A 12928-nucleotide genomic window follows, 5' to 3' on the forward strand; every position below is an offset into this window, starting at 1 on the left:
AAAGCAAACATAGCATCTGTGGTGCACTTAGCTGGCATGAAACCATACTGCTGCTCACAGATCTCTACCTCTCCTCTAAGCCTAGCTTCCACTACTCTTTCCCAGATTTTCAGGCTGTGACTGATCAACTTTATTCCCCTGTAATTACTACAGCTCTGAACGTCACCCTTATTCTTGAAAATCAGCACCATTATGCTTCATCTCCACTCCTCAGGCATCTTCTGACCTTCCAAGATTATGTTAAATAACCCAGTCAAAAATTCCACTGCTGTCTCTCCCAAACATTTCCAGAAGTGTCAATTCCAGGTTCAGAAAGTAAACGTCCTCACCAGGAATTTGCTCAAGTTTGCTAGATTTTCTAATTAGTGCAATCCAGGTAAAATTAGTGGAATCAACACAATCCAGGAAGCCTGAGCAAAATTCTGGTGGGGACTTTTACTTTCTGAACCTGGAATTGACACCTCTGAACATTTCCATGCCTCCACAGGAATATCATCCAGTCCAACTGCCTTACCACACTTCATTCTCCGAATTGCAGCCCTTACTTCCTCCTTGCTCACCTGAGGCACTTCCTGATTCACAACCTCTACCTCTTCTAACCTTCTTTCCCTTTCATTCTCTTGATTCATCAGTTCCTCAAAATACTCCTTCCACCTTCCCAAGACACTCTCCTCACCAGACAACACATTTCCATCTTTATCCTTCATCATCCTAACCTGCTGCACATCCTGCCCATCACGGTTTCTCTGTCTGGCCAATCTGTACAGATCCTTTTCCCCTTCCTTAGTGTACAACTTCTCATACAGCACCTCTATTAGTGAGATATTTATTGCATTGATTGTAGCCTGCTTGATTCTCAGTTGTACCTTACTCACCCGTATACATAAATTCTGTCTGGGTCTCTCATCAATATGGTTGCTTCGCTCACTGAAACATACATTTGCTTGTTTTTTCCTATTTTTTACTGAATGTAACAGTATTTCCATATCAACTTAATTACGACCCTATAATTTTATTTGTAAAATTGTGGGAAATGGCTGTTCTACCCAGTACACACCACATTGAAGAAATGTAATGTATAAACACTCAAATAGAAATATTGATTACAACTAACCAGTAAAAATCTTGATTTGATCCATCTTTAAAATAGACCTTTGGGTATAGAGTGCTCAGTGTGGAGAAAGGATATTTGTAGGTATGGAGACAGATATAAGCATACAATTAGAAACACTGACAGTGCCACAGTTAGCCCAACTAGAAACATAAACAATGTATCTGACTCTTTGGGTACATAGTGCAGACTCCATTGTGCAACATAGGGTGGGTGGATTATTCTGGCTTGTTCCTGTGATGAGCATAGAGAAACATATTCTATAACTTCATCGGTACAGTGTGGCATGAGGTGAGAATTTTTAACAAAAAGAGAAATCACCATCTAGGACATAATGGTGTCAAAATTCTATTTACATCATACTGAATCATTAATATTTTGGTTAGCATGGCGGTCATTTCAAAGAAGGATGTAAAAGAAGGAGACAAAAATTGGAATTTCTTTTCGAGTCATTCTCTACAGTGTTTCTGCAAACAGCTATCTGGTTAACTATTTTGATGTTTTAAGTAGTAATTGTGATACCGGCAAACAATTATTTAGAAACAAAAGTCAGCAGAGAGTCAGAAGCTACCTGTTCCTCACTTAAAAGAATAGAAATACAACCTGAAAACTATTGCAAGGGAGTAATTTTTCCTACCTGGAAAAAAATATGGACAGCTAGCAGAGATTTCTTGCTCACAGAGATACTTGTACAACTTAAAAAAAAAACACCAACCCATTTAGCAGGTGGGGAGCGCTTTAACAGTTTCTTTATGCCATCTTCTGCTTTCCACAGCTTTGTTACAGTCAGGTTTTTGCTGCTCTCTCTTTTCCATTTACTTTAAACTTCATTTACTTTACTGTTAAACTGGTGAAGTCATTTATTTTATTTTTTTAAAGAACGGATTAATAAATAAATCTCTCTTGGTCGCATATCAGTGACCGTAAACAGTGCCGAGACCTATTTTGTCTTGCCCCTTTGTGCATGGCCATTTTGAGCCAATTTTTAAACACTTTATACTAATATATTTTAACGTTAGTTATCTCAAGGTGTACATACAGCGAAATAATTCAGGATTCAAACTGAAGTAGACATTTGGGCCAACATATTGATTCACCACCAGGCTTGTATTTCCATAATTTTGGCTCCATGAGAGCCTCTTAAAAGAGAAAAAAAAAGTTTTGATTTTGGGGATTTAAAGTGTGTAAATGTAGACTGGTGATCTGTCGTGCTCTGCTTTTTCTGATTGAACAGGGTGTTAATATAAATAAATCTGACAAAATAAATAATATTGAGCATATACATGGAAGTACTGAAGAGCTCCACAGTACTGTCCACTAGGTGTCCAAGGCCTCTCCATAGTGCCACACCCTTATCCAAGATTTTGCCCACGATATATCAAGAGCATTTTTAACTAAAACAAAATAATAACTTTGGCCATCTTACAGAACGTCCAGAAAGTTCATTACCTATAGCTTCATTAATATTTGGCCAAAAGATGATATAGCTTCCAAGAGGCTAACTAAGCTAACCATGCCTAAACGATGCTAAACGATGCTGAGGAAAATACTACAGCACTTAAATGTTCTAATACTGCTTATATTCTAATATTTAGTATGTATAATACATAGTATGTATGTATGTATGTATTCTCCTATTCACAACTGTTTATTCATACTTACAAACGCAACTGCGTCCTTCTTTGCTCTTCTTAGCCGTTCTTAGCTATCTTCCGGTTTAGCTTTCTACTCAAACAACTCGACAAACTTCAGCCAAAGTAAACATTTTCTTGTTCTATGATGTCCAAAAGTATATGCAATGAAAATATTCACCAACAAAATAATCTACAACAGCTTCAGTTTCACCAAACAGAGTCTATTGCAGGTATCACCAAATGGCGGACCGCGGTCCGCATCCGGACCCGAACGCCGTCCTGTCCGGACCCAATTACATTCCTGATTAACTGGATACGGACCCAAATGCCAAAAAAATTTTAACGGGAGACTATATTTTAAACCGGAGAATTTATTTTCAGACGAGTGTTACGTTCGCCCCCCCCCCCCCCCCCCCGCTCAACAACTTTCGTTCGCCACCACCCACCCCCCCCCCCCCAACAACTTTCGTCCGCCACCGCGGACCCGGACCTAAGGTCTGAGCTATCTGCCAAAAATGGACCGCGGACAGATTTAAATGATTACCCCTGGTCTATTGTGTTCTGGAGAGCTTATCGTAATTTATCTTAGCTTAGCATGTTTACAACCGAGCTGGCTTGTTGTGTTGTGCCTGTCATTCCCAAAGACAAACATTCACGAATCATGGCTTCGAATGAGCTATTGGCTAGAACAGCTATCAATCACTTCAAAGGCATCATCAGCTTGTCGCTTTTGCAGTTACTTGATAGCCCCCCCCTTCCCACCTCACCAGACAGAAGTGTGAAAAGCTGTCATTCAAAACCACCACCCCCTCCAGACCAATAAAAACTACGGAATTCAAAATTAAATCAATGTAGCTTTGCAATTCAAGAACAGATTACAAACACGACACTGCGTGGTCACAGATAGGTCGAGAATTGTTTGTCGTTCTCAGCAAAGGAGAGGATTACGCGTCATCAGCAAGCAGATAAAGGTATTTACTAACATTCCATACACTGTGTGTGACACTGATGCTTTGATAGTAAATGAATTTTAGGTGACATAACATGGTCATCTTACTTCATAGACTTTATAGAAGGACAATTTAAAGGGTGAGTCAAGTTGCACGTGTAAACCACATGATTCAGAACGGGATTTCTCGAGAACAGTTGCGTATAGATGGCTGAAAATCAGTACGCAGGAAGTTATACTAGTTCTAAAAAATAAATTGTGTAATGAGCTTGTGTTTTAAGAAATTGATATTATTAGTTATTTTTATGCGGAAAAACTGATCTGTACTGGCAAAGGGACCACTAGAGGGTGCAACTGCACAAAGAGGTTAAATACAATCACTAGAAGGTAGCTAACCTATTTTTACCCACACTGGATAATCAAATCTACATTATAGCAATTCAAGCCATCACTTGTGTATTCAATCAAAACAGGAATCAAATTCTACAGCTGTGTATAAACTGCACTGAAACTAATCTGGATATTTTCACACGACATGTTCATACTAATCTGAGGTAGTTATCATGCTACCTCAGTGGGGAACCGTCAGGGCCCTCTACGCCCTCTCAGAGAGCCTAAAATATTCTTAAAACAAATATATATAATTTATCCAATTTTATTTTATCTACTTACAGTTTGACAATCGACATCTAAACAATTACAAAAATATAAGCAAATAAATTATTCACCCATGTCTATTCAATCTGTGTTGGAAGGTGAGGGGTTAAGTGGAAGCCTGTGAGCCTGTGTCTCCCCCTATCAGGACTGTGATGCCCGCTGTTCGTTTACAGAGGGTCTGGCAGTTATAATTCAGCTCAATTCCAGTTTCAAATGACAGCAAAATTAACCAATCATATCTTCCCTCTTAGTGGGCGGGCTTAACTGTATGATAATTCCGCCCGCTGTGGCGACGCTAGCTGCTGCGTACCACCGCTAGCTAGTTTTTATTCAGTCCTTTGATGCCCTCGTGCACATTGTTTACATATTCCGCTTCCGAGGAACACAGAGCTATGAACCTTATTTTGCTTAAGAAGTTATCTAGTACAGATATTATTGTTTATTGCGTTTCCAAAGCTGTACTGTCGTCTCAGATGTTTTTTCTTTATTGCAGTTAATTAGGAGAGGAAACAATTTTGGAGGGGGGAGATGGGAGCGGGCCCAGGTTTAACAGTCACGGTTCGGTAACCCTCAAATGGGTGGTGAACGTAACACTCGTCTGAAAATAAATTCTCCGGTTTAAAATATAGTCTCCCGTTAAAATTTTTTTGGCATTTGGGTCCGTATCCAGTTAATCAGGAATGTGATTGGGTCCGGACAGGACGGCGTTCGGGTCCGGATCCGGACCACGGTCCGCCATTTGGTGATACCTGGTGTAGAGCCTCCTTTTGTGGCCCATACAATGTCAATTCATCTTGGGAATGACATATACAAGTCCTGCACAGTGGTCAGAGGGAATTAAGCCAATCTTTCACCAGTCTTGCTGTGTGTATTGGTGCATTGTCATCCTGACACATGGCACCGCCATCATGATACATGATATATTGACCCTGTGGAGCTCCCGATGGACAGTTTAGGTGGAAACAGGAGAGTTGAGGTGCACATTTAATTCTGCCGTGATTTGGCAGCCGTGGTTTTATGTTTTATGGATACAATGCGGGTTAGCACCCGAACATCCCTTTCAGACAGCTTCCTCTTACGTCCACAGTTAATCCTATTGGATGTGGTTTGTTCTTCTTGGTGGTGTGCTGACATTACCCTGGATAACGTGGCTCTTGATACATCACAAAGTCTTGCTATCTTGGTCACAGATGCACCAGCAAGACGTGCACCAACAATTTGTCCTCTTTTGAACTCTGGTATGTCACCCATAATGTTGTGTGCATTGCCATTTTTTGAGCAAAACTGTGCTCTTACCCTGCTAATTTAACCTTCGCTCTCTTACTGGTGCAATGTGCAATTAATGAAGATTGACCACCAGGCTGGTCCAATTTAGCCATGAAACCTCCCACACTAATATGTTTCAGTTTCATTGTCCAAGCCCTATAACTCTGTTAAACTAAACATAGAATTTCCCATTAACTACATGGTTTCAATATATAGCATTCACGAAGAAAGGTATATAAAGTGGGTATGAAATCCACAACACAGATGATAAATTATTGCTAAGGCAAAGATGTACATAGTAAATATTATGTAAGAAGCTAAGTGCATGTCCAAATTTAACAAATCGTGAAAGAAAGAACCAAAAGCCAATAATGTCAGCAAAAATATTAAGACTAAATTGTTTGTTGATATCCATACAACTTGTACAGTACCAGTTAAAAAAACTATGGGCTGAATGTATGTTTGCATAGTCTTACAGACTTTTAATAATTTTTTCTTAATTAGTTCATTCTTAAATGTGTTGAGAAATTTATAATCTTGAAAATACATTAATGAAACTGTAAAGACTATATATATTTTAATATATCTGCACAGCAAACAGTTTTCATTCATCGCTTTAAGCCCTCACCCTCATGTCTTCAGCATATTTTTTTAAGACTGATGGAAAAGCATGATAGGTTGCTGCATAACAAAGCTGGTTAAAAGAACAAGAACATGCAAAACAAATCAAAGTATGATTACACTAATCAAAGTGTCATCAAAGTAAATGGTGGTTACTCATAGAACAGCATAATTATAAAGCATAATCTAATTTTATTGTTTGTTATGTATTATTTTATGTTATGTATTATTATAAGATACTAGTTAATAAAGTGCAGGCGTCTCCAAACTTTTGATTGGTAGTATATCAAGCAGTTTTAGAAATCCATCACTTTAAAGTTTCTTTATCATCTATTCAGCATATACACAGACAATTTTTACAACTGAATGGCCATTCCTCAAACCCTAGAAAAATATACATGTGTATTTTGCAATACTTTGCAGTAAATTCACAGCCCTAATTATTACCAAAATCTTGTAAACATTCAACATTGTATCAATTACCTTAGTGTCCTCAGGTGGAGGAGGGGGAGGAGGCTCCTCTTTGGGGGGCGGTGGTGGTGGGGCACTCTTGGGTGGTTCAGCTGGAGGTGGAGGTGCAGGTGAGGCTTCTCCATCATCCGCATCCTGAACTTGCTTTGCTTTTTCATTCTTTAACTTCTGCAAATTCTGAAGGTGCTGTTTGTACCAGTAGTCCTGTTGCTCCTAGGTAAAGACAGGCTTGTGAGTACATTAAGATCCTCTCCCTCACCACCACATATTGTATATTCTATATCCATATATGATGGAAAATTACATGGAAATGTTTGTATTAAATACCCAATCCTCTTTATCGTGATAGCATAATTAATACATGTATTAATGCTTGCCTGTAAAGACATAGACGAAAGGTCGGCTTTGCCATTCGGTTCAGATTTGGCCGGATCGCCGGTGTTGTGTACATGTTCGCTGCTGTTGGTGTTGTGTGATGAGGAGGGAGGTTCAGGCGGCTGGGGCACAGGTGGAGGAACATGGCTTCCCGGACCTCTCGTGTGCGGCGGCTGATCGCTGAAGTTGCTGGTAGATACAACGTTACCAGGACCAGAAGAAAAAGCTGCACCACCTCCTTGCCAAGGTCCGGGAGGGTCTGGACACGACCCCCCGCCGAAGCCAGAGGCGTTGTGCTGCAACATGGACTGCAGCTGCCGCTGGTGGAGCTGCTGGAGCTGCTGCATCTGTTGAAGGTGCTGCTCGTGTAAACTTGAAAAATTGGAAGGTGGTGCAGGCGACGAAGTCCCGTATCCAACAAACCCTCCTGCTGGTTGTGGGCCCCTGAACTGTTGATTACGAGGCCCGAAGTGAGGCGGTTGTCCCCCGCCGTAGTTCCCCCATGAAGGATACATGCTGAAGGGCCGCGCAGCGAGGCCTAGCGACGCGCTCGCATAAAGCCGGTCGCGCTATTCGTGCCACTACAGCCAGTTAGCCAATAATGCGGGTTTAAATGAGGGTCAGCCCGTTATCACGAGTTAACTCCTACAGCTGTGAGTGGAATGCATTCTTTATGGTTTTATCTTGACACGACATTGTAAAAGCTCTTCGAAGAATACTATTAGCAACCTTGCTAGCTAGGTGCCTAACATGAACGCGCAATACAAACGTAATCACGCCTCAAAATGCGTCAGTGCGTGTTCACGTGTGGATGGCGCGTCACTGAAGAGCGACGTCCCACATGCAGTGTTCAAGTGTTCCTTCTCGACCGCGTTCACGTTGGAAATATCGGGGTTTTTTCTGAATTTATTATATATATATATATATATATATATATATATATATATATATATATATATATATATATATATATATATATATATATATGATAAATCTAAATAACATTTAAAAAGTAGGTGAAAAGGTAAACGTAGGTGAATCTGCTGCACAACTACTAGTAATAAAGCTCAAAGCTCATGGTAGCAGGTTTTCCTATAGGTCCCTACATTTTCAATCTCTAATGATGACCATACGTTATGCATGTAGTTCATAACGTAAGTATTTCCTTCGATTATGTTTCTATTATTTCGGCAAGTGGAAGCAGCCTCGTGAAACCCAAACAACTGTCGGAAAATTGCTCGCGGTTTCGAAACATTTAACACCCTTTTTCACAATAGTCAATCGTCTTTGCATAATTCTTGATGGTTGTGCTTTTAGTCGTTTTTTTAATTAAAAATATAGATCACTAAAATGAATAGGGGGAAATAATGTTTTTGAAGTTTATGAGAAAATAAGCTACTAATAGGGGAATCGGGTAATTATTAGTAATATGTTGAGTGGCTCATGGATTGAGCAGTCAATTTAAAAGCTAAATATAGGCACTGCAAGATGGGAGGGGAACACAGAAAGGAGAACAATTCAATCTTTATTTTTCAGGATTTTGTAAAAATAATTATCTCTGCAGTTCTCATTTTATTTAATACTGATATAAAATTTACAAAGCAAGCCTCACCAATTTTATACTGGGAATTTAGGATCAGATGATTGACTTGATGTATGTCAATTACAGGCTAAAAGGCAATTTCACATATTCTGATACCTCGTTTATGATCACATTTGCATATGAACCACACTAAATATAGTGTCAGTCTGTTGTTTTTGAGAATCACTACTGGGTAAGTGAAGGCCTGGCTCTCAGCCTCGCTATAATTCTCTAAAGGTGTTCTGTTGGGTTGAGGTCAGGACTCAGGTCACAGGTTGGTCAAGTTCATCTATGTTTTATGTCTTTACCCATGTCTTTATGGACCTTGATTTGTGCGCTGGTGCACAGTCCTGTTGGAAGAGGAAAGGGCCATCTCCAAATTGAGCATGGAATTGTCCAAAATGTCTTGGTATGCTGAAGCATTCAGAGTTCCTTTCACTGGAACTAAGGGGCCAAGCCTAGCTTCTGAAATACAACCCCACACCATAATCCCCCCTCCACCACACCTTACATTTGGCACAGTGCAGTCAGACAAGTACCAGATAGATAGATACATACATACATACATACATACATACATACTTTATTGATCCCGAAGGAAATTTAGTAGCAGCCAGTAGCAGTTACACCATAACAGATCACAGTAAAGGACACGCACAAACAATTTCACAATAACTTATGACATTCACAAACAATACAAAGACTAGGTGGTATAGACTGAGGTGGTATAGACTGTTGTGCAATAGTAACGACTCGTTCCTCATCTATCCCCCTCCTTCTTCCGACTCCACTGGGAGGAGTTGAAGAGTCTAATGGCTCTCGGGACAAAGAATTTCCTGAGTCAGTCTATAGAGCTGCTGGAACCTGCCACTGAACTTGCTCCTCTGGTCCATAATGATGGTGTGTAGTGGGTGACCCTCATCCTCCATGATGGAGAGCAGTTTGCGCAGTGTTCTCCTCTCCGCCACCGTAACCACAGAGTCCAGCTCCACACCAACTACAGACCCTGCCCGCCTGACCAGCTTGTCTACCAGTCTTATGGCAACCACCAAGCCCAGACTAATCCATCAGATTGCCAGATGGAGAAGTCACTCCAGAGAACTGGTCTCCACTGCTTTGAGTCCAGTGGCGGCCTGCTTTACACCGCTGCATCCAATGCTTTGCATTGCACTTGGTGATGTATGGCTTGGATGCAGCTGTTCAACCATGGAGACCCATTCCATGAAGCTCTCTGCACACTGTTCTTGAGCTAATCTGAAGGCCACATGAAGTTTGGATGTCTGTAGTGATTGACTCTTCATTCCCAAACACTTTCATTTTCTTATAATACAGCTGACAGTTGACTGTGGAATATTTAGGAGCGAGGAAATTTCACCTATTGCACAGGTGGCATCCTATCACAATTCCACGCTGGAATTCACTGAGCTCCTGAGAGCGACCCATTCTTTCACTAATGTTTGTAAAAACATGCCTAGGTGTTTAATTTTATACACCTGTGGCCATGGAAGTGACCGAGATGGACAAATGTTAATGTTACTGAGAACACAGGTTACAAACTAATTATTGTGACAACCCCATTCATGAGTCAAAGCTCAAGTGTAGTTATCCGTTATTTTTATTAAACACTCACAACTAGCAGTTTAAAGTCATTTTATTTTCTTTTGCTTCTGTAAAGTTAAAAATAATTCTGTTTGGCCAACAGCCAACATGGTTCTGAGTTCTTTAAACAAATTGGATTGACTCTTTTCATCATCCTTTGAGCTTCTCTGGTGAAGAAATGTCACAGACTGCCCATTGGAAAGGTTTAGGAATACACAAAGCACATCACTACAGATATTAATCACCTGTAAACAGGTGTTCTGGGAGGAGTAGCCTGGAGTAGCATGTGTGTCCTTGACCCTCCTCGACACATGCTTGACCTTCCTCTTCCATCTCCATTGCTGAGTCAGAGTCACTGAAGTGTTCCTCAATTTTCATATCTAATTCTGAGATGCCAGAGAGCCCCACTACAATCCTCTGAGCACTCTACCTCCTCATTGTAGGAGGGAGGTTCAAAGGTGGTTTCAGGAAAGCCTTTTAGATAGGAGTCTCAGGGCTCTTGATTCCACAATCTATGGCCCTGGTCCCCCTCAGGTAGATTCTTGAGGGTTATACTCTGAGGACCGCCCATATGTACATCCAACTCTGAGATGGAGTCTGAGAGATTAGATTTGGGGTACCAGTCAACCACCCAATTATTAGTAATACCGGTGTCTCATTTTCACTAATGCACTTTAATTCCCACATGTACTTCCAGTGATTTATGTTCAAGCTCATCTGTATATTTGCCTTCCTGCCAGACGGACTTTACTCATTGATGCTTTACTCTGATTTTTATTCTTATTGATGTTATCCAATTTTTTCGACTATATTAGTTTGTTCTTTTGTAACACTCGCCTCTTGAGTAAAGTATTTTGCCATTCTACTGAACTATGGTCTTGACCAGAGGTGGACATTCCAGGATCAGAAAGTAAAAGTTCTTGTGTGTTTCTGGTTGGGTAGGGACAGGACACGACATTGTGGTTGGGTAGGGGACAGGACACGACATTGTAGAGTTTTTAAATTCATCATTCTACATAGATTACTGGTCACATTCAATGTTAATATGTTCCCTAGAGCAGGGGTCACCAACGTGGTGCCCGCGGGCACCATGTCGCCCGCGAGGATGTTATGAGTCGCCCGCGGGCTTGTTTTAAAAACAGCTCACTATATTGCCATGCACCAAAGCGCTGCATCGTTTATGTTTTTGCTGCTATTAGCGATTGTCCGCGGTTGCTAGCGGTCTTCCCGCTTAGCAATTGACACGCGCACATGAACCCAATCCCCTCCCGCTCAACAACTTTTGTTCGCCACCCCCCCCCCCCCCCCCCCCCCCCTCAACAACTTTCTTTCTGGTAGCCCTCCGCAATAATAATAATTATGTACTGTACTGTACATAATGTACCAGTGTATGATTTCAGCCAATGTCACACAGGTTCCTGTAGAAAATATTTAGTGAATGGCCATATGAGGCCAGTGAAAATCCTGTGGTAGCACATTTAAAGTATACAGGGGAAGTTAATACTCTGTTTTCAAAATGGTTACACTATAGTTTCTCCAGCAGCCATGTTTTTCCCAGCATTTATGTGGAAGAGGGATGAAGAAAACAAGCACTCAAATGTTTGTTTGGCAAGGGTTGTTTTGACATGGTAAGGAGGAAGCTGTGATCCTTGTGGTTTTTGGACTAAAGCAGGTCATATACATTTCAAGAAGACCCCAGGGAACTGTGTTAATGTATGCAAAAGGATATAATACGCCCACAAAAAGTTGTCATCAGAATGAAGGGGACCAAAAAATATCTGGTCAACAACAATCCCACTTCACAGAAGATCTGAAGAGTTAACTGTAGGTGTTTCATTTTCAAGTAAATCTAAAACGAGATTACACAGGAAACTTTTGTGTAAGATATCACAGACATGGTTGCAACAATTTAGTTTTCTAAGTCAGTGAATTGTTATTGTTGAAAGGACAAATTGTTGAGTATTACATTTATTTAAAACATAATTTAAAAAGTCTACTGATGAAATGTCCCTTTAAAAAGTTCCATTGAAGACTTTTATATGCTGTTGCACACTATATTGTCTGTGGAGACAATATAGGCCTATTATGATTTTGTGAAATTCATGGTTGTACAACCTAGAATCTAGGGATAGTTTAACTGTAAAATCTTGGATGAATATAAAGGAAGCTTATTTAATATGCTTTAAATAGCACGTCCTGGGTCTTCCCAGGGGTCTCCTCCCATTTGGACGTCTGGAACGGCTCATATTAAAACACCTCGGCTGGCTCCTCTCCATGTAATTATTTATAACTACTGGTAAGTGCACAATTGTCCTATCTGCAATATAGTATATTGATCAGTTTTCATATCTGAATATCAAAAATAGCAAAATAGCATAACTAGAAATGAGCACAGGAGGTGACTGAGGCTGCCTTTGACTTGTTAGGAATAATTTATATTGTGAGCATGTGTCAAATTTAAAGAGTCAAGCCAAGCTTGTAAAATCGATGGTGCAAGCATGCTTTAAAGCCTTTAAACGCTACTGTCACTACAATCCTCACTGTTACACACAATAATTCCGTAGGCTGTATTCAATACAGCCATTGCATTGACTATGTATTGACCATATTGAATACTATTCAATACATATTATTCAATACAGCCTACGATACAGGCCAACAAG

The 12928-nt window shown here is 40.4% G+C and overlaps 1 protein-coding gene across 2 annotated transcripts in view; it reads right to left on the reverse strand.

The window, feature by feature from the left end:
• ylpm1 (YLP motif containing 1) overlaps nucleotides 1-7871 on the reverse strand; it is a 64062-nt gene extending 56191 nt beyond the window's left edge. Inside the window, exons 1-2 of one of the 2 annotated variants that reach the window (XM_077018126.1) lie at nucleotides 7087-7871; nucleotides 6722-6922 (exon numbers count right to left, since the gene is read on the reverse strand). In XM_077018126.1, the coding sequence (XP_076874241.1) occupies nucleotides 6722-6922; nucleotides 7087-7599 (714 nt within the window). In that variant the 5' untranslated portion in view covers nucleotides 7600-7871. The remainder of the gene's footprint in view (nucleotides 1-6721; nucleotides 6923-7086) is intronic. The other variant, XM_077018125.1, reaches the window with a different exon arrangement.
• Nucleotides 7872-12928: the final 5057 nt, after the last annotated feature.

Source organism: Brachyhypopomus gauderio, chromosome 9, assembly GCF_052324685.1.
Source record: "Brachyhypopomus gauderio isolate BG-103 chromosome 9, BGAUD_0.2, whole genome shotgun sequence".
Lineage (NCBI taxonomy): Eukaryota > Metazoa > Chordata > Actinopteri > Gymnotiformes > Hypopomidae > Brachyhypopomus > Brachyhypopomus gauderio.